Source organism: Cherax quadricarinatus, chromosome 8, assembly GCF_038502225.1.
Source record: "Cherax quadricarinatus isolate ZL_2023a chromosome 8, ASM3850222v1, whole genome shotgun sequence".
Taxonomy (NCBI): domain Eukaryota; kingdom Metazoa; phylum Arthropoda; class Malacostraca; order Decapoda; family Parastacidae; genus Cherax; species Cherax quadricarinatus.
In genome coordinates this window covers 23,730,563-23,754,838 of record NC_091299.1, presented here as the reverse complement: position 1 = coordinate 23,754,838, position 24,276 = coordinate 23,730,563, and the positions used below count along the sequence as shown (strand labels likewise).

The 24,276-nt window shown below is 42.7% G+C and overlaps 1 protein-coding gene across 14 annotated transcripts in view; it reads right to left on the bottom strand.

Moving 5' to 3' along the window:
- Window positions 1–24,276, bottom strand: part of LOC128685474 (serine-rich adhesin for platelets) — a 316,490-nt gene that overhangs the window by 79,252 nt on the left and 212,962 nt on the right. For 11 of the 14 annotated variants that reach the window (XM_070082944.1, XM_070082945.1, XM_070082947.1 and 8 more), the window contains 2 exons: window positions 2,388–2,595; window positions 996–1,130 (listed from right to left, as the gene is read on the bottom strand). In XM_070082944.1, coding sequence (XP_069939045.1) covers window positions 996–1,130; window positions 2,388–2,595 — 343 coding nt within the window. Of the gene's footprint in view, window positions 1–995; window positions 1,131–2,387; window positions 2,596–2,908; window positions 3,071–23,250; window positions 23,476–24,276 lie in introns of those variants that run through there. The other 3 variants (XM_070082954.1, XM_070082953.1, XM_070082950.1) reach the window with 3 other exon arrangements.

Sequence of the window (24,276 nt, the reverse complement as noted above, 5' to 3'; positions counted from 1 at the left end):
TATGTGTGTATGATACAAGAGAATAGGCAGTTTTCATGTAGTTAGCTGACAGTGGGGTGTGTCAGGGAGATAAGATTTTTTCTAACAGTAGTTTTGAAAGTGATGAATGTGTCTGCAGTTCTAGAGTTTTCAGGTAGGGTGTTCCAGATTTTAGGCCCTTTTATGTACACTGAATTTTTGTATAGGTTTAGCTGGACACGTGGAATGTCATAGAGATGCTGTATCTGGTGTTATGCCTGTGGGTCCTGTCACAACTATCAAGAAAGTGTTTTAGGTCAGGGCTAATGTTGGAATTTAAGGTTCTGTAAATGTAGGTTGCACAGTAGTAAGTTTGGATGTTCTGAACTGTGAGTAAGTTTAGATCTATGAAGAGTGGGGGGAGGTGTGTTGCCTGGGATTTGATTGCGTGATTATTCTTACTGCGGCTTTTTTATTGGGCTATTATTGGCTTTAGGTGTGTTGCTGCAGTTGATCCCCAAGTACAAATATCATAGGTGAAGTAGGGATAAATGAGTGAATGGTACAGTGTGAGAAGGGCAGATTGTGGCATGTAGTAACATATCTTGGAGAGGATCCCAACCATTTTGGATACTTTTTTTTGTTATGTGTTGGATATGGGTGCTAGCTTATAAAGTGAATCAGATTTCTTTACAAAGTCATGATACCTACCTGATTCTCCTTCAGAAGGGGGAGCTTGTGGAAATAAAAGAAAACAGAAATTGTAATTCAAAATAATCCGATAAATATACTTTTAAGCCCTCTCATTCACATGGAAAACCCTGACAACAAGTCTTAAAACGAACATGAAAACTAGACAACATTTGTCTGTGAATCATCACCAAGTCACAAGTAAGAAAAGAGGAGAGAACCAGAAATCAAATCTATGAGAGATGAAGAGACTGTTATGGTCAGAACAAGTTACAGGTGTTCTGAATTACAGCATTTAAACAATTAATGGGCAATAAATATATTAAAAAGATACTCTGAATCATCACCTGATTTGAGCATAGAGGAGAAGTGCTTGCCAGCCAAGCGCCCTAGTGACATGGTACCAGGCCGTCCCATTGACACTCCAGATGACACAGAGGTGCGCCGAGATGAGGAAGCTGGTGGGGGAGACTCATGTTGACCTGTGAGTTATACCAGTATTATTCATATTAAAGGATGTTACCTTTACTAACTTATGCAAAGAAATATTTCTTTGCAGAATTTTGTTACTTAGAATGATCTTTGCATTTGATAACTCTATGTTAGTTATGTTAAACTTTGCAGTAAATAATTTAAGCAAACATTCAATGTCAAGAAATTTTAAGTTCTAGTGTTAGTCTGCTTGAAATGCTTTGCAAAATTATGGGCTTTTGCAAGTAAGAAACATCTAATGTAAACCAATTTTTTTAACACACATGCATTTTCTTGGTAAATAAACCATTTATTTCTTATTAATATAAAGACAAGGGGTAGGGATCATCCCAGAAAGGGTTAAAGGGAGGGGGTAAAGGAGGCTGTGAGGGCTAGGGGCTTGAAACATCCAATAGGCTTGTGTGAGCACATTAGATTTGAGTGGAGACGAGTAACTTTAGGACTTGGCATGCTGTTGAAGTATGAGCAAGGCAAGTAAGTTTTTATTCAGGTACAAGTACACATATACAGTGGAACCTTTACTTACGAGTGCCCCAACATGCGAGTTTTTCAAGATACGAGCAGTCGCTTGGTCGATTTTTTGCTTTCAGATGTGAGAGAAATTTCAAGAAGCAAGCAGGCCTCTAGGGAGGTTCCTTGATGCTGGTGAGGTGCTCTTGCACTTTATCTAGGAAATTGGATCTCAGTTGTTTGTTGGACTACCTTATTGAAACTTAGGCAATGTATGATGGAAAGATGCTTCTTAATGTACATCATAATTAAAAAAAATCGAACCATAAATAACGGAGTTCACTTCTCAGCCATTAGCCACCCCTTAGCGGTATATTTTCGTATGGTTTTTATGGTTGCAATTTAAACATTGCAGCGTGGAGGAGGCAGTGGAGATATCATGTTAGAGGTTCATGAGTAATGTGGTGTGAATATTATGCAAAGAATTAAGAGAATGGATATCAAGAGATGTGGGGTTACCAAAAGTACAATTCAGAAATATGAGGAAGGGGTTGCTGAGATGGTTTGAGCATTTAGAGGGGATGGAGCATAACAGGATGACCAGCATAATAGGATGACCAAGAGGGTGTATAAATCTGGGATGGAAGGTAGGAGGGGTAGGTGAAGTCCCAGGAAGGATAGTAGGGAGGGGTGAAGGTTTTGAGCACTAGTGGCTTAAACATCCAACAGGTTTGTATGGACATATTAGAGTGGAGTGAATGAAGCCCCAGCTATCCCACTTTTCTGCATAACAGTACCTGAATGGTGAGGAGGGCTAGTATGCTGACCCATTGACCTGGGAGGGCTCGGACGGTTAGTGAGGGGAGGACTCAGCTCTCGTACACCCCCTAAAGGTAATGGCAGAGATGTTGATGTTGGGCCAGAGCTGGGAGGTGGGATGGAAGATATAACATCACTTTTCTTCGGTGCTCGCCAACCATTCTGCCCTGGTTTGGGTGGCACATACTGTAGAAGACAACACTACATTAATATCCCTTAATCTACTGGTAATGCTATATTACAGAGCTTTAAAAATTTTTTATATCAACATTTATACATAAAGGTATAAATGAATGTAAGAATGATTTGTTGCAGTAAACGTATATTTTTATGTATAGTCAAATTAGTAAATTCATGGCCTTCCAAATTCACGAACTTTAATTACTTATGTGATTATAAATATGAGGCACAAACGAATGTGAAGCCCAGAAAATGAAAGTTAATTTTAAGTAGACAATTGCAGGTAAAGGTACAGTATTGATGACTACCAACAGGTCACCTTAGTTGTGCTTTAGTGGCGTCTTCTGTCTTTTACTACATGAAGGTCATCAAGAACATAAGAAAGAAGGAACACTGCAGCAGGCCTACTGACCCATGTGAAGCAGGTCCATATGGGTCCCTCCCCCATCTCGGGATTAGCCCAATGACCCACCTAGTCGGGTCACTTCCACTTAATTAAGGAGCACGGCATCAGACCTAGTAGCACAAGCTAGTCAGGTCCAACTCACACCCACTCATGTATATATCTAACCTATTTTTAAAACTACACAACATTTTAGCCTCTATAACTGTACTCAGGAGTTTGATCGACTCATCTACAACTCTATTACCAAGCCAGTGCTTTCCTATATCCTTCCTGAATCTGAATTTTTCCAATCTGAAACTATTGCTGCGAGACCTGTCTTGGCTGGAAATTTTCAGCACGCTATTTACATCCCCTTTACTTATTCCTGTTTTTCCATTTATACACTTCAATCAAATCCCCCCTAATTCTACGCCTTTCGAGCGAGTGCAGATTCAATGCCCCCAGTCTATCCTCATAGGGAAGATTTCTGATACATGGGATCAACTTTGTCATCCTCCTCTGTACATTTTCCAGAGCATTTATATCCATTCTGTAATACGGTGACCAGAACTGTGCAGCATAATCTAAATGAGGCCTAACCAAGGATATATAGAGTTGAAGAACAATCTGAGGACTTCTATTATTTATACTTCCAGATATGAAGCAAGGATTTTGTTAGCTTTATTGCGAACACTAATGCACTGCTGTCTTGATTTTAGATTACTGCTAACCAGAACTCCTAAATACTTTTTGCAATCAGTAGTATTAGGATCTACGTTATTTAGTTTACATGTGGCATGGTTATTTTCCTGTCCAACATTTAGAACTTTGCATTTGTCTATATTAAACTGCATTTGCCACTTCTCCAACCACTGCATCAGTCTATTCAAATCATCCTGGAGTGCTCTAGTGTCCTCATTAGAATGAATTGGCCGGCTTATTTTGGTGTCATCTGCAAATTTGCTTATATCGCTATTTATTCCTTCATCTATGTCGTTTATGTAAACTGTGAACAACAACTGGCCCAACACTGACCCCTGAGGAACACCGCTTGTGACGTGTCCCCATTCTGATTTCTCCCCATTTATGCAAACTCTCTGCTGCCTATTTGTCAGCCATGCCTCTACCCAGGAAAAAAATTCTCCTCCTATTCCGTGTGCCTTAAGTTTCCTCAATAGCCTCTAATGTAGAACTATATCGGAAGTCTTACTGAAGTCCGTATACACAATATCATATTCATTACCATGATAAGGCTGAAAGTCACTTGTTCACCACCAATCAAGAATACTTTAATATCTAAATTATGGATGAAAATAAAGTTTCAGAGTATGTACACTGAGAGAGACACACCTTTTAGTGTATGTCTAGTGGCGAGTGCTATAAAGATACTGGTGGTTAACGCTCTCGCTTCACACGGTGAGGGCCTGGGTTCGATTCCCAGCCAGAGTAGAAACATTGGACGTGTTTCTTTTCACCTGTTGTCTATGTTCCCCATCAGTAAAATGGGTACCTGGGTGTTAGTCGACTGGTGTGGGTCGCATCCTGGGACACTGACCTAAGGAGGCCTGGTCACAGACCGGGCCGCGGGGGCGTTGACCCCCGGAACTCTCTCCAGATAAACTCCAGATAAACACGACCTTGACATCCAGTGGCTGGTAGTGCGGGGCCCATCGTACCCCCCACTTGTGGGTTGGGGGTTGCCAATAAACCCACCTACTACCAGTGGAGGGATGGGGGGCGACTCCTGACCCTCCCTCGCCACCACCACTGCAACATCGGGTATGCATACCTAACCTGCCCACACTACTCCCAGTCCCTGCCCCTGGGATCCCTCCTCTTCCCCTGCTCCTTTCAAGGACGAGGATGAGCCTTGATGCTGGTGACGGGTTCTTGATCCAAGGAATTAAAGATCCCCCTCACCTTCCTCGCATCAAGCCGGATCACTTCTCATTCCCCCAGGCGCTGTGACCCCCTAAGGCTTTAGCGCTTACATATATATTCATAATGAGCTCTCACCATCACAGTATACGTACACCATCACAGAGTACATATATACACCATCACACGATATATGTTGCCCTCGCTCTGCCATGACAAACATATCCTCATCAAAATTCCATTTCTGTTGTGTATGCAACGGGTTATCCTAAGAGATGGCAATTCCTAGGTGATAGTAACTATAGCTATGCTGGAAAAAACGAATGAACTTAAGAAGACTTACCCTTAAATAAACTTACGTAATACTGCTAATATTAATCCTACGACCATCACTACAACTATTACATCTACTGCTATTAATCTCACTTCGTTTACCCTCCCCTTCCCATGGTGTCCTAGGTTCTTTACTTTTCTCGCCTCGGTTGTGACTTGACAATGATCCTGGACGGACTAAAACATGGTCACAAGATTCCTCTCTTACGTGAGGTTTACCATCATTCATGGACTCATCTTGTGTCATAGACTATCACAGTAAAACAAAGTTGTCATTCCCGCAGTGTAACTATCCTATAAGTAGCAGCACACTGCTAATGTATACAAATTTGATAAAAAAAAATCCTGTAACCCCCACTCCACACAGTACGCCTTACTCTGTTACTCCTACCTCATTCCCCCCCCCCCCCGCACACACTGAATTAGCTCCAGAATTCTATACACGAGAGGCTGAGGTGGCACCCTTGTTGGGGGGGGCTAGGGGACCTATCTCGAAACTGTTCGATTATTATTAATTTTATTTGAGGGGGTTTTTGGGCTGATATAGATTATGCAGAGGGGTTTCCGCCCCTTTTCCCCTCTTAGCGCCGTCACTGCTCTTGATCCAAGTAACTGAACATGCCCTCCAGTTTCTTTGGATCAAGCCTGCTTGCCTCATTCCCCAAACGCTGTACGTCTCCCACGGTTTTAGCGCATCCCCATAATGATAATAATCTGGCGACCCTCACCCTCCTCCCCAATTTGCCCTTTCATTCTTTCCTCTCCCTTCCCTACCCTACCCTCCCCATCCTCTCCCCTCCCACCTCATCTTCCCTCCCCATTCCTGCCTCTCCCTCCCTCCACAACATTCCACACGCTCCACTAACACATGTACACAAACACTGCTGCTGTATCAGGCAACAACACCAACGGTTCATAATGCTGCAATTAGTAGTTTGATGAGGCTCATTAAGGTTGAATTTCACCTGTACCGTAACGTCATTATATTGCATTCATACAGGAATGGAGCGCTAAACCCGTAGGAGCCACACAACGCCTGGGGGTAAGTTTATTTAGGTACAGGTACACTAATACAGCTACACAAATTATCATACATAGTAAAATATGGATAACTAAAGTGTAATGAACACTTGTCAATACTCAGTAATAACCCACATGTAAAAAAAAATACAAAAGATTAATTGGCCCCTATATTTGGACCCCCTTCTGGGGTCTTCTTCAGCTGGTGATCAGAAGGGGATCGAAATATACAGATAAATTAATCAAATATTTTTTGTCTCCATGTGGGTTATTACTGAGTATTGTAACATGTAAATTATCCAGAATAATCCAAAAAATTATCAAAGTGACTTATTTCCATTGGGAGTATGGGAGGTAATTAGATTCGATGCAAAAAAAAGGGAAGATCAGGTCCAATTTCTTGTAACAAAAGCCCCTCAATCGGCGTCAACAGACCCACCAACGTCAAGAATAATAAAAATAAAGATTAAAGTAACCTCTCGGTGTATATACTTTGAGCGACATATACCTGTGTATATATATGCTGATATATACCTGTGTATATATATGCTGATATATACCTGTGTATATAAACATATATACCTGTGTATATAAACATATATGTGTATATAAACATATATACCTGTGTATATAAACATATATACCTGTGTATATAAACATATATACTACATCGGAGTATAAAATAAATTCCAACCACACAATAGAGCGGAAAACTAATGTGAAGACCTACAGGGAGTCTACCTGGAGGGTATTCCGGGATCAACGCCCCCCACGGCCCGGTCCACGACCAGGATTCCCGGTGGATCAGTGCCTGATCAACCGGGTTGTTACTGCTGGCCACACGTAGTCCAACGTACGAACCACAGCCCGGCTGATCTGGAACTATCTGTCCAGCTCCCTCTTGAAGGCAGCTAGGGGCCTATTGGTAATTCCCCTTATGCATGGCGCAGACGGGCAGACGTCCTGGGTGATGTCGCGAGGTGACGTCGGGCAGCATCCTAGAGTGACGTCGCAAGGCAGTGTCAGGCAGCATGGTGACGTCGGAAGGTGACGTCAGGCAACGTCCTGGAGTGACGTGGCGAGGTGACGTCAGGCAGACGTCCTGGGTGACCGGTGCGAGGTGACGTCGGGCAGACGTTCTGAATGGCGTCGCGAGGTGACGTCGGGCAGACGTCCTGGAGTGACATCGGATAGAATGGTGACGTTGCGAGGTGATGCCAGGCAGCAGATAACAGCATGTGGCTTTGAACATCTGGCTTAGTAATCCACGTGGCTCGCTCCACGTGACTTTTAGATCTACGTGGCCTTATCCACACGTGGCTTCGTGATCCACATGGCTTCGAGTGACCTCGGGCACTCGGATACACAGTTCTGGCAAATGACACCCTGAATTCAATGAGAAACAGCAGAGGGAGTGAGTAACTTTGAATGATGTATGGTGGTAGCAGCGTGGGGCAAGGTGCGTATGGAGCCAGGACCGCCGTGAAAGGCAGTGTAAATTCTACCAAATGGACGCAGAATACACCACAAACTCACCTATGACTTGCTGAAATAGCTGTGCTGAGCTGAACAACATCAGCAACAAACAGGTGACGCTGAACACATGACTGAAGAACAGCGTGGGACGCTGTGGAGACCCAGGTGATGCCGCTAAAATTTTGGAAGGAAAATCAGCGAAACAGGGCCTGAATCCTGGCTGTACATGTGTCTGGATGCTGAGTGGAGACAACATCTTCGGCTTCTTCCTTCCTCTCTCCGGGCAAACACAACTTGCTGCGACCGCCGCTTGCCATCATTATTACAAATGATTTGGGTCCGGTGTGCAAGCGGGGATGAATGATACTCTTCGGAGGCAACGTTACTTTATTTGGGTTCTTGGTACACAGGCAGTGTTAAGTGCCCTGGCCCAGGAGAGAGTGACCGAGTCGAATTCTTGCCTGAGTGAAGTCAGCTGCCAGAGTGGGAGTGATAATGTCAGAGAATCTCACTTTCAAGGATCATAACAATGTATCTATCACATCTGCAAAGAAAATGGTAGGATGGATAATAAGAACCTTCAAAACTAGGGATGCCAAGCCATGATGATTCTCTTCAAACTGCTTCTCTCTAGGCTGGACTAGTGTTGTCAGCAGTTTCACCTTTTAAGGCAGGTGAAACTGCTGACCCAGAGAATGTACAGAGAACCTTCAGGGCACACCTAAGTACGATAAAACACCTAAATTACTGGGAACGGTTGAGGTTCCTTGACTTGTATTCCCTGGAATGTGTTCAATAAATGGTTTAAAACCAACAAGTTGAAGAATGAGACATGCAACATAAGGGAATCTTTATTGAAGAAACGTTTCGCCACACAGTGGCTTCATCAGTCCAATACAAATCAGAAAGGTGTAAGGAGAGTAGTAGTTTGAGGTAGTCAGTCCCTCAGCCTGGAGTCGATGTGTTCAGTCCATCAGTCTAGTAGAAAGTACAGCATAGGGCCGTAGAAGTGGCTTATATACTGTAGATAGGTGAAACGAAGCAGGAGGAGGCGGGGTCATAGTGGTACCATCCACTAGTCGAAGTAGGTCTTCGTCCAGAGGTTGGACAAGGTTGAAGAAATCTTTGTATCAAGATCCCATGATGCTGCAGTGTCTGACAGATGTGATAAATTGTTTAAAACCGACAGGTTGAAGAATGAGACACTTATGTAACGAAAATCATTCCCTACGAAAGCAAAAGGCTCGGCAGGCAGAGCAACATCTCCGAAATAAAAAGCAGGAGCGCCTCGAGTACGCTAAGAGACAACACAATAAGTATCAGGGGCCCAAGACTGTTCAACTGCCTCCCAACATACATAAGGAGGATTACCAATAGACCCCTGGCTGTCTTCAGGAAGGCGCTGGACAGGCACTTAAAATTAGTACCTGAGCAGTTGGGCTGTGGTTCGTACGTCGGTTTATGTGCGGCCAACAGTAACAGCCTGGTTGATCAGGCCCTGGTCCACCACGAGACCTGGTCACAGACCAGTCCGCGGGGCCATTCACTCCAAAACCCTGTCCAGGTATACACCTGCGTATATAAACATATACACCTGTGTATATAAGCATACATCTGTATATATAAACATATACCACCTGTGTATATAAACATACACTTGTGTATATAAGCATACACGTGTGTATATAAACATACACACCTGTGTATATAAACATACATCTGGGTGTATATAAACATATACCTATGTATATAAACTTCTGTATATAAACATATACACCTGTGTATATAAACATATACACCTGTGTATATAAACATACATCTGGGTGTATATAAACATATACCTATGTATATAAACTTCTGTATATAAACATATACACCTGTGTATATAAACATATACACCTCTGTATATAAACATATACACCTCTGTATATATAAACATACACCTCTGTATATATAAACATACACCTCTGTATATAAACATATACACCTCTATGTATATAAACATATACACCTCTCGGTGTATATGAACAGATATACACCTCTCGATGTATATAAACAAATACCTGTGTAAATAACAATAAGGCACAATACCGTGATTGGAACAATACACAAATAACCCGCACATAGGAGAGAGGAGCTTACGACGATGTTTCGGTCCGACTTCGACCATTTAGTCACACAAAGTATACACCTGTGTATATGAATATACACCTCGGTGTATATACACTTATATACACCTCGGTGTATATACACTTATATACACCTGCCGTGGACTGGTCAGAATGCCTGTACCATCAGCTGTAACATCAGGTGTCAAGGCTAAAACACCTACTGTAGCTTCTTAGTGTGGACCCCTGCCCCACTTACTGTGACTGAACCTGGTCCAGTGTCTTCACCACTACCCCCGCTCCATTATCCCGTACATCAGGCCCTGCATAATTAATATAATCGAGAGGTCTTAAACCTTGCACTTTTAATCTCTATTGGGAGTATTATTAGATTATAATCAGTCTTGAGCTGGCTTCCTTAATATATCCGCATCTGCAATAACTTGTAAAAACCACGGGAGTGATTTACAGTTCAGCAGTGGTTTGGCTCACTACCGAAAGACCACCGCTCGATTTCCGGGTGGAGTGTGACGTCTGGGCAAGTCTTAATACCTGAAGGTCATTTATCTAGCACTAAATAGGTACTTTGGTGTTAAGAGGCTTGTGGTTTGCATTCTGGGCAGGGTGAGACGCACCATTTTCCATACGCCTGCAGGCCCTGTTCACCTAGCAGTAAGCAAGTGCCTACTACCACAGGCGGTTAATTGTTTGTGTCGCATACCAGGAGGACCCCACTGGAAATTAGTCTCACTGCTGGGCTTTCTTGGGCTACTCTGGATTATTAACTCCCCAGGGCTAATAATTCGAATTAAGTCCTTACCTTTGGCCAGGCTGGGGTCTAGTTCTTAATATAACAAGCTGCCGCTACTATAAACACTTATCATCCAACCTCACGCTTGATATTAACCGACTCATCTCAAGATTTGTAGTGTTGATGAGAGAACCAGAACAACCCTTCCTCATTATTATTATAATCAAGGGGGAAGCGCTAAACCCGGAGGATTATACAGCACCTGGGGGGGATGTGGAAGGCATTCAGGCTTAATTCGGGGAACTGGAGCACAGATACAATTCCCTAAATCAAGAGCCCCTCACCAACATCAAGGAACCTTCCTTGAGGGGGTCAACACTTCCTCAAGTTTCTACCAATGGAGTCTACCAGCCTACTGACCTCGTCACCCAATCCACAAGCCTACTTACTGTTTACGAGTCAGTCTACGAGCCTACTGTTCTTAATCAACCAATATACATGCCTACTGTTCTCATCAACCAGTCTACCTCTTTAAAAGTCTTGAAGCCTATTTAGGGTTGCGGAGATAGCCTCGGCTCTAGGTCCTAGGTTGTGACCGGAATTACTATATCAGCCAATCCCCATTACGCGAAGATGTACCATGTACTCGCCTAATTGTGGTTACAGTGGGTGGGTGTACACGCGTGTATGGCTTCAACTTCAAACGTTAGTGTGATTACCGTGTATATAGTTTTCCTGGTGTGCGTGTGCAGACATATATTACAACATAATTGTGTTGCGTGCCGCAGATGACTCGCTCTGACCTGCTGCAGCGGTCTCCAAGGAGAGGCCATGGTCAAGGCTGACCACCAGTTATTATAGTAGTTATTACAATAGATATTATGACTCCAAGCATACCCCTTCCTCGACCATGACTATAAAGTTGCCTTACCCTCAACCATCCATCCTCAACAGCCATTATCCTTCACGAGTTTTCTTCACATGTCTTTTTGTTGACCACTGAACTGGTGAGGATGTGGGTAGGACAGAACAGTAAAAAAAAATGGGTTATAGGTATACAAAAGCGGGTTTAAAGCATAGCGACTACACTTGGGTCATTAAGGCTGTATGTAACTTATTTACCACCAGACAAAAATACTTTAATCCCTAAAATAGGGATTAAACTCAGTTATATATAAGCTGAGATAAATACACGTTCGGTGTATATATCCTGTCTATGGGTATACAGGAAGAGATACGTAAGAGATTAAAGTGGCCCCATCACTTCGGGTTTTAAGTGTGTATTCAGAGATGCCCAAGACAGCAAATTAACTAGCATTTATAAGATGGCAGCGCTCGAGGACCCAAACAGGTTTAATGCTTTTTGATGAATATTAAATAAAAGCTAAACTGTTTACACAATTCTGAACCGGTAAATAATTGTAAATTATCAAAAAATATTACATCCGCAGGTACTACAGCGACGAGTAAACACAAATTTTCAAAAAATAAACAGAAATCCCATCAAATTCTTCATAACACTCAAAAAAAATTCATTGGGATTCATATCCTAATACCCAGACACAATATATACACCGAGACGTATATACCCAGACACAATATATACACCGAGAGGTGTATACCCAGACACAATATATACACCGAGAGGTGTATACCCAGACACAATATATACACCGAGAGGTGTATACCCAGACACAATATATACACCGAGAGGTGTATACCCAGACACAATATATACACCGAGACGTGTATACCCAGACACAATATATACACCGAGACGTGTATACCCAGACACAATATATACACCGAGAGGTGTATACCCAGACACAATATATACACCGAGACGTGTATACCCAGACACAATATATACACCGAGAGGTGTATACCCAGACACAATATATACACCGAGACGTGTATACCCAGACACAATATATACACCGAGAGGTGTATACCCAGACACAATATATACACCGAGACGTGTATACCCAGACACAATATATACACCGAGACGTGTATACCCAGACACAATATATACACCGAGACGTGTATACCCAGACACAATATATACACCGAGAGGTGTATACCCAGACACAATATATACACCGAGACGTGTATACCCAGACACAATATATACACCGAGAGGTGTATACCCAGACACAATATATACACCGAGACGTGTATACCCAGACACAATATATACACCGAGACGTGTATACCCAGACACAATATATACACCGAGACGTGTATACCCAGACACAATATATACACCGAGAGGTGTATACCCAGACACTATATACACCGAGACGTGTATACCCAGACAATATATACACCGAGACGTGTATACCCAGACACAATATATACACCGAGACGTGTATACCCAGACACAATATATACACCGAGAGGTGTATACCCAGACACAATATATACACCGAGAGGTGTATACCCAGACACAATATATACACCGAGAGGTGTATACCCAGACACAATATATACACCGAGAGGTGTATACCCAGACACAATATATACACCGAGAGGTGTATACCCAGACACATATACACCGAGAGGTTTATACCCAGACACAATATATACACCGAGAGGTGTATACCCAGACACAATATATACACCGAGAGGTGTATACCCAGACACAATATATACACCGAGAGGTGTATACCCAGACACAATATATACACCGAGACGTGTATACCCAGACACAATATATACACCGAGAGGTGTATACCCAGACAATATATACACCGAGAGGTGTATACCCAGACACAATATATACACCGAGAGGTGTATACCCAGACACAATATATACACCGAGAGGTGTATACCCAGACACAATATATACACCGAGAGGTGTATACCCAGACACAATTTATACACCGAGAGGTGTATACCCAGATACAATATATACACCGAGACGTGTATACCCAGACAATATATACACCGAGAGGTGTATACCCAGACACAATATATACACCGAGAGGTGTATACCCAGACACAATATATACACCGAGACGTGTATACCCAGACACAATATATACACCGAGAGATGTATACCCAGACACAATATATACACCGAGACGTGTATACCCAGACACAATATATACACCGAGAGGTATATACCCACACACAATATATACACCGAGAGGTGTATACCCAGACACAATATATACACCGAGAGGTTTATACCCAGACACAATATATACACCGAGAGGTGTATACCCAGACACAATATATACACCGAGAGGTGTATACCCAGACACAATATATACACCGAGAGGTGTATACCCAGACACAATATATACACCGAGAGGTGTATACCCAGACACAATATATACACCGAGAGGTGTATACCCAGACACAATATATACACCGAGAGGTGTATACCCAGACACAATATATACACCGAGAGATGTATACCCAGACACAATTTATAAACCGAGAGGTGTATACCCAGAGACAATATATACACCGAGAGGTGTATACCCAGACAATATATACACCGAGAGGTGTATACCCAGACACAATATATACACCGAGTGGTGTATACCCAGACACAATATATACACCGAGGTGTATACCCAGACACAATATATACACCGAGAGATGTATACCCAGACACAATATATACACCGAGAGGTGTATACCCAGACACAATATATACACCGAGAGGTGTATACCCAGACACAATATATACACCGAGAGGTGTATACCCAGACACAATATATACACAGAGAGGTGTATACCCAGACACAATATATACACCGAGACGTGTATACCCAGACAATATATACTCCGAGAGGTGTATACCCAGACATAATATATACACCGAGAGGTGTATACCCAGACACAATATATACACCGAGAGGTGTATACCCAGACACAATATATACACCGAGAGGTGTATACCCAGACACAATATATACACCGAGAGGTGTATACCCAGACACAATATATACACCGAGACGTGTATACCCAGACACAATATATACACCGAGAGGTGTATACCCAGACACAATATATACACCGAGAGGTGTATACCCAGACACAATATATACACCGAGAGGTGTATACCCAGACACAATATATACACCGAGAGGTGTATACCCAGACACAATATATACACCGAGACGTGTATACCCAGACACAATATATACACCGAGAGGTGTATACCCAGACACAATATATACACCGAGAGGTGTATACCCAGACACAATATATACACCGAGAGTTGTATACCCAGACACAATATATACACCGAGAGGTGTATACCCAGACACAATATATACACCGAGAGGTGTATACCCAGACACAATATATACACCGAGACGTGTATACCCAGACACAATATATACACTGAGAGGTGTATACCCAGACACAATATATACACCGAGACGTGTATACCCAGACACAATATATACACCGAGAGGTGTATACCCAGACACAATATATACACCGAGACGTGTATACCCAGACACAATATATACACCGAGAGGTGTATACCCAGACACAATATATACACCGAGAGGTGTATACCCAGACACAATATATACACCGAGAGGTGTATACCCAGACACAATATATACACCGAGAGGTGTATACCCAGACACAATATACACACCGAGACGTGTATACCCAGACACAATATATACACCGAGAGGTGTATACCCAGACACAATATATACACCGAGAGGTGTATACCCAGACACAATATATACACCGAGAGGTGTATACCCAGACACAATATATACACCGAGAGGTGTATACCCAGACACAATATATACACCGAGAGGTGTATACCCAGACACAATATATACACCGAGAGGTGTATACCCAGACACAATATATACACCGAGAGGTGTATACCCAGACACAATATATACACAGAGAGGTGTATACCCAGACACAATATATACACCGAGAGGTGTATACCCAGACACAATATATACACCGAGAGGTGTATACCCAGACACAATATATACACCGAGAGGTGTATACCCAGACACAATATATACACCGAGACGTGTATACCCAGACACAATATATACACCGAGAGGTGTATACCCAGACACAATATATACACCGAGAGGTGTATACCCAGACACAATATATACACCGAGTTGTATACCCAGACACAATATATACACCGAGAGGTGTATACCCAGACACAATATATACACCGAGAGGTGTATACCCAGACACAATATATACACCGAGACGTGTATACCCAGACACAATATATACACCGAGAGGTGTATACCCAGACACAATATATACACCGAGAGGTGTATACCCAGACACAATATATACACCGAGAGGTGTATACCCAGACACAATATATACACCGAGAGGTGTATACCCAGACACAATATATACACCGAGACGTGTATACCCAGACACAATATATACACCGAGAGGTGTATACCCAGACACAATATATACACCGAGACGTGTATACCCAGACACAATATATACACCGAGAGGTGTATACCCAGACACAATATATACACCGAGAGGTGTATACCCAGACACAATATATACACAGAGAGGTGTATACCCAGACACAATATATACACAGAGGTGTATACCCAGACACAATATATACACCGAGAGGTGTATACCCAGACACAATATATACACCGAGACGTGTATACCCAGACACAATATATACACCGAGAGGTGTATACCCAGACACAATATATACACCGAGACGTGTATACCCAGACACAATATATACACCGAGAGGTGTATACCCAGACACAATATATACACAGAGAGGTGTATACCCAGACACAATATATACACCGAGAGGTGTATACCCAGACACAATATATACACCGAGACGTGTATACCCAGACACAATATATACACAGAGACGTGTAAATCCAGATACAATATATACGCCGAGACGTGTATACCCAGACACAATATATACACCGAGACGTGTATACCCAGACACAATATATACACCGAGACGTGTATACCCACAATATATACACCGAGACGTGTATACCCAGACACAACATATACACCGAGACGTGTATACCCAGACACAATATATACACCGAGAGGTGTATACCCAGACACAATATATACACCGAGACGTGTATACCCAGACACAATATATACACCGAGACGTGTATACCCAGACACAATATATACACCGAGACGTGTATACCCAGACACAATATATACACCGAGAGGTGTATACCCAGACACAATATATACACCGAGAGGTGTATACCCAGACACAATATATACACCGAGAGGTGTATACCCAGGCACAATATATACACCGAGACGTGTATACCCAGACACAATATATACACCGAGAGGTGTATACCCAGACACAATATATACACCGAGAGGTGTATACCCAGACACAATATATACACCGAGACGTGTATACCCAGACACAATATATACACCGAGAGGTGTATACCCAGACACAATATATACACCGAGACGTGTATACCCAGACACAATATATACACCGAGACGTGTATACCCAGACAATATATACACCGAGACGTGTATACCCAGACAATATATACACCGAGAGGTGTATACCCAGACACAGTATATACACCGAGAGGTGTATACCCAGACACAATATATACACCGAGAGGTGTATACCCAGACACAATATATACACCGAGAGGTGTATACCCAGACACAATATATACACCGAGAGGTGTATACTCAGACACAATATATACACCGAGACGTGTATACCCAGACACAATATATACACCGAGAGGTGTATACCCAGACACAATATATACACCGAGAGGTGTATACCCAGACACAATATATACACCGAGAGGTGTATACCCAGACACAATATATACACCGAGAGGTGTATACCCAGACACAATATATACACCGAGAGGTGTATACCCAGACACAATATATACACCGAGAGGTGTATACCCAGACACAATATATACACCGAGAGGTGTATACCCAGACACAATATATACACCGAGAGGTGTATACCCAGACACAATATATACACCGAGAGGTGTATACCCAGACACAATATATACACCGAGAGGTTTATACCCAGACACAATATATACACCGAGAGGTGTATACCCAGACACAATATATACACCGAGAGGTGTATACCCAGACACAATATATACACCGAGAGGTGTATACCCAGACACATTATATACACCGAGACGTGTATACCCAGACAATATATACACCGAGAGGTGTATACCCAGACAATATATACACCGAGAGGTGTATACCCAGACACAATATATACACCGAGAGGTGTATACCCAGACACAATATATACACCGAGAGGTGTATACCCAGACACAATATATACACCGAGAGGTGTATACCCAGATACAATATATACACCGAGACGTGTATACCCAGACACAATATATACACCGAGAGGTGTATACCCAGACACAATATATACACCGAGAGGTGTATACCCAGACACAATATATACACCGAGACGTGTATACCCAGACACAATATATACACCGAGAGATGTATACCCAGAAACAATATATACACCGAGACGTGTATACCCAGACACAATATATACACCGAGAGGTATATACCCAGACACAATATATACACCGAGAGGTGTATACCCAGACACAATATATACACCGAGAGGTGTATACCCAGACACAATATATACACCGAGAGGTGTATACCCAGACACAATATATACACCGAGAGGTGTATACCCAGACACAATATATACACCGAGAGGTGTATACCCAAACACAATATATACACCGAGAGGTGTATACCCAGACACAATATATACACCGAGAGGTGTATACCCAGACACAATATATACACCGAGATATGTATACCAAGACACAATTTATACACCGAGAGGTCTATACCCAGACACAATATATACACCGAGAGGTGTATACCCAGACAATATATACACCGAGTGGTGTATACCCAGACACAATATATACACCGAGGTGTATACCCAGACACAATATATACACCGAGAGATGTATACCCAGACACAATATATACACCGAGAGGTGTATACCCAGACACAATATATACACCGAGAGGTGTATACCCAGACACAATATATACACCGAGAGGTGTATACCCAGACACAATATATACACAGAGGTGTATACCCAGACACAATATATACACAGAGGTGTATACCCAGACAATATACACACCGAGACGTGTATACCCAGACACAATATATACACCGAGAGGTGTATACCCAGACACAATATATACACCGAGAGGTGTATACCCAGACAATATATACACCGAGAGGTGTATACCCAGACACAATATATACACCGAGAGGTGTATACCCAGACACAATATATACACCGAGAGGTGTATACCCAGACACAATATATACACCGAGAGGTGTATACCCAGACACAATATATACACCGAGAGGTGTATACCCAGACACAATATATACACCGAGACGTGTATACCCAGACACAATATATACACCGAGAGGTGTATACCCAGACACAATATATACACCGAGAGGTGTATACCCAGACACAATATATACACCGAGAGGTGTATACCCAGACACAATATATACACCGAGAGGTGTATACCCAGACACAATATATACACCGAGAGGTGTATACCCAGACACAATATATACACCGAGACGTGTATACCCAGACACAATATATACACCGAGAGGTGTATACCCAGACACAATATATACACCGAGAGGTGTATACCCAGACACAATATATACACCGAGAGTTGTATACCCAGACACAATATATACACCGAGAGGTGTATACCCAGACACAATATATACACCGAGAGGTGTATACCCAGACACAATATATACACCGAGACGTGTATACCCAGACACAATATATACAATGAGAGGTGTATACCCAGACACAATATATACACCGAGACGTGTATACCCAGACACAATATATACACCGAGACGTGTATACCCAGACACAATATATACACCGAGACGTGTATACCCACAATATATACACCGAGACGTGTATACCCAGACACAACATATACACCGAGACGTGTATACCCAGACACAATATATACACCGAGAGGTGTATACCCAGACACAATATATACACCGAGACGTGTATACCCAGACACAATATATACACCGAGACGTGTATACCCAGACACAATATATACACCGAGACGTGTATACCCAGACACAATATATACACCGAGAGGTGTATACCCAGACACAATATATACACCGAGAGGTGTATACCCAGGCACAATATATACACCGAGACGTGTATACCCAGACACAATATATACACCGAGAGGTGTATACCCAGACACAATATATACACCGAGACGTGTATACCCAGACACAATATATACACCGAGAGGTGTATACCCAGACACAATATATACACCGAGACGTGTATACCCAGACACAATATATACACCGAGACGTGTATACCCAGACAATATATACACCGAGACGTGTATACCCAGACAATATATACACCGAGAGGTGTATACCCAGACACAGTATATACACCGAGAGGTGTATACCCAGACACAATATATACACCGAGAGGTGTATACCCAGACACAATATATACACCGAGAGGTGTATACCCAGACACAATATATACACCGAGAGGTGTATACCCAGACACAATATATACACCGAGACGTGTATACCCAGACACAATATATACACCGAGAGGTGTATACCCAGACACAATATATACACCGAGAGGTGTATACCCAGACACAATATATACACCGAGAGGTGTATACCCAGACACAATATATACACCGAGACGTGTATACCCAGACACAATATATACACCGAGAGGTGTATACCCAGACACAATATATACACCGAGAGGTGTATACCCAGACAATATATACACCGAGAGGTGTATACCCAGACACAATATATACACCGAGAGGTGTATACCCAGACACAATATATACACCGAGACGTGTATACCCAGACACAATATATACACCGAGAGGTGTATTCCCAGACACAATATATACACCGAGACGTGTATACCCAGACACAATATATACACCGAGAGGTGTATTCCCAGACACAATATATACACCGAGACGTGTATACCCAGACACAATATATACACCGAGACATGTATACCCAGACACAATATATACACCGAGACGTGTATACCCAGACACAATATATACACCGAGACGTGTATACCCAGACACAATATATACACCGAGACGTGTATACCCAGACAATATATACACCGAGACGTGTATACCCAGACACAATATATACACCGAGACGTGTATACCGACACAATATATACACCGAGAGGTGTATACCCAGACACAATATATACACCGAGAGGTGTATACTCAGAACACAATATATACACCGAGAGGTGTATACCCAGACAATATATACACCGAGAGGTGTATTTCTCTCAGAGTATATATAACTGAGATTAATTCCTATTTTAGGGATTCAAGTATTTTTCTCTGGGGGTGAAAAAGGTTACGTGAGAGAAGAAAGAGAAGATTTTCTTCGGATTTTTAACCCCGGAGGGTTAGCCACCTAGGATAATCCAAGATAGTCAGTGCGTCATCGAAGACTGTCTAACTTATTTCCATTGAGGTCCTCAATTTTGTCCCCCAGGATGCGACCCACACCAATCGATTAACACCCATGTACCTATTTGCTGCTAGGTGGACAGGACAACAGGTGTAAGGAAACGCGTCGAAATGTTTCCACCCGCCGGGAATCGAACCCGGGCCCTCCGTGTGTGAAGCGAGAGTTTTAGCCACCAGGCACCAACGTACACCCATAATGACCCTAGTGTAGTCGATAAATTTGCAACTTCATTAATCAATGGCATTCTCAGTGAACATGAACAAGATGAACAAATCAATCAATGAAGACAATGTCACCCCTCCATATATATATACACACCTCTACTTGTGTATATACACTACACTCCTCCACCTGTGTATATACACCCCTCCACATGTGTATATACACCCTTCCACCTGTGTATATACACCCCTCCACTTGTGTATATACACCCCTCCACCTATATATATACACCCCTCCACTTGTGCATATACACCCCTCTAGCCGTGTATATACACCCTTCCACCTGTGTATATACACACACCTCCACCCGTGTATATACACCCCTCCACTTGTGCATATACACCCCTCTACCCGTGTATATACACCCTTCCACCTGTGTATATACACGCACCTCCACCCGTGTATATACACCCCTCCACCTGTGTATATACACCACCCGTGTATATACACCCTTCCACCTGTGTATATACACCCCTCCACATGTGTATATACATCCCTCCACATGTGTATATACACCCCTCCACATGTGTATATACACCCCTCCACCTGTGTATATAGTTTTCCGAAGCGAGGTTTGTTGTTAGGTTCAGTGAGGCTGTCCCCCCCCCGCCACACACACACACACACACACCCACACACCCACACACACACACACACACACACACACACACACGCACACACACACACACACACACCACACACACCACACACACACCACACACAAACACACCACACACACACACACGCAACACACACACCACACACACTCACCACACCACACACACACATCACACACACACACACACACCACGCACACACACACACACACCCACACCACACCCACACACACACACACACACCACACCCACACACACACACACACACACACCCACACACGCCCACACACACCACACACCACACACACACCACACCCACACACACACACACACACTTCAACTTGCAACAAAACCCAACAACCTTGTACTTAATAATACTCACAAATACGTACATAATAGCCGATAATCCTCCAAAACACGTACACAATAACCAGTGGCGGACTTGCATTTTGGGTCCCTGAATTATTATAATCAAAGGGGAAGCGCTAAACCCATAGGATTATACAGCGCCTGTGGGGGGGATGGAAGGTATTCAGGGAACTGGAGCACAGATCCAGTTCCCTAGATCAAGAACCCCTCACCAACATCAAGGAACCTTCCTTGAGGGGTTGGGTCCCTGAAGCTTAAACTACTATGGGGTCACCTTCACAACCACCAACGGCTAGGCTTATGTTGAAGATTGAGACACTTATGCAGCATATGGGAATCTTTATCCTGAATAAAGATTCCCATATGCTGCATAAGTGTCTCAATCTTCAATTTGTCGGTTTTTCAAACCATTCATCACGGCTAGGCTTATATTATAATTTAATAACATTTTAATTTTTATTTTAACTATTATTTTGTTTTGAATTAATTATATTATTATTAAATAACCTTTCTGATACAGTAGACCCAAAATGTTTACACAATGTGGACTAATGTGGTTCTGGGGCCCTCTGGGATCAGGGGCCCTCAAGCTTAAGTTTCACAGCAGATCCACGTAATACCAAACAACTCTCAAACATGTACATAACAGCCGATAACCCTCTCACACGTACAAAATAACCCTCACAAACGTACGTAATAAGTCTCACAAACACGTACGTAACGATACCCAATGACCCCCACACACGCAAGGCAAAAAAAAAAAAAAATACCCGTCTGTACACCCTGTAATAGACAAGCCTGGGCTCAGCACACAACCCTCCCCTACCTCACTATATGCTCCCAGAACCCTTTCTCCATGCCCCATAACCCACTATCGCTCCCCCCCCACTCGAGTAATTGGAGGAAGAAGAGGAGGTTCAGAAGCGTATAATCCAGAAGGTGCTCAGTATAACACTACCAGCGCCATGGACTCGTGCAGCTTAACCTTGAGAAATAACAAATGAGGGTCGACTCAGGGGGATCCCAAACCATGAATTATCATTACCAAGGATTAACTGGACGAAGAAAGCCCCGTGCGGGGGTTTAGTCCCTTTAATGCTGCATTTTTTCATGTCTATAACACAAAGCCACATGACGTCAAATTACAATGGGTAAAAAAAAAAAATGCATTTACCAGGCTAACGTTGTATTTCCGAGAAATTAACGTAACGTTGTGATGGCGAATCAGTAAATATGTTGAACAGCGGTTCTTCTACAGTGAATATCTTGACCAATACTCTCAGTTTTATAGTTGATGACAAGCGACGATAATACGAGTTTTGATATTTCTCCTAGAAATCACCTGAATATCTCTCTCCTATCAGTTCGTACATATATTTGCAAGCATCTATTTTATTGCTAAATTTATGTATACATTAGACCAGTATTTTATAAGAGATTATATATAGTTTTCCCGCTACTCAGCTAGGCTAGATCCAAGAGTCAAGAGGCGTGCCCCCTCTGGATGGCCACACTGAGACGCAGGCACAGGAAGGTGGCAGCCCCTGAGTTTCTAGAGGTAATGATGAATGTAAAAATCAGTTCATAGAGAAAGTCTGTTGCACGTTGCTCCCAAGGTCAAAAGGTCTTCAATCCTACTGGGACAAAGTGGTAGTAATGACTCGAGTCCTGTTATCTGGTGAGTGTAGATTTTTCTGTGATCAACAGCATCGCCCTGTTGCTGAACACTAACATGGATCTAGTTACCAGCCAACATGGATATGAAGGTATCTACTCTAGCTGAGAGGTATATATGCCACTCTTCCAGGGCTAAATTGTGACTCCCAGGACAGATAACAGGATTACCAGGATTTCTGGATAATTACTTACATCAAATTGAAGAAAGTTGAGGATGTACG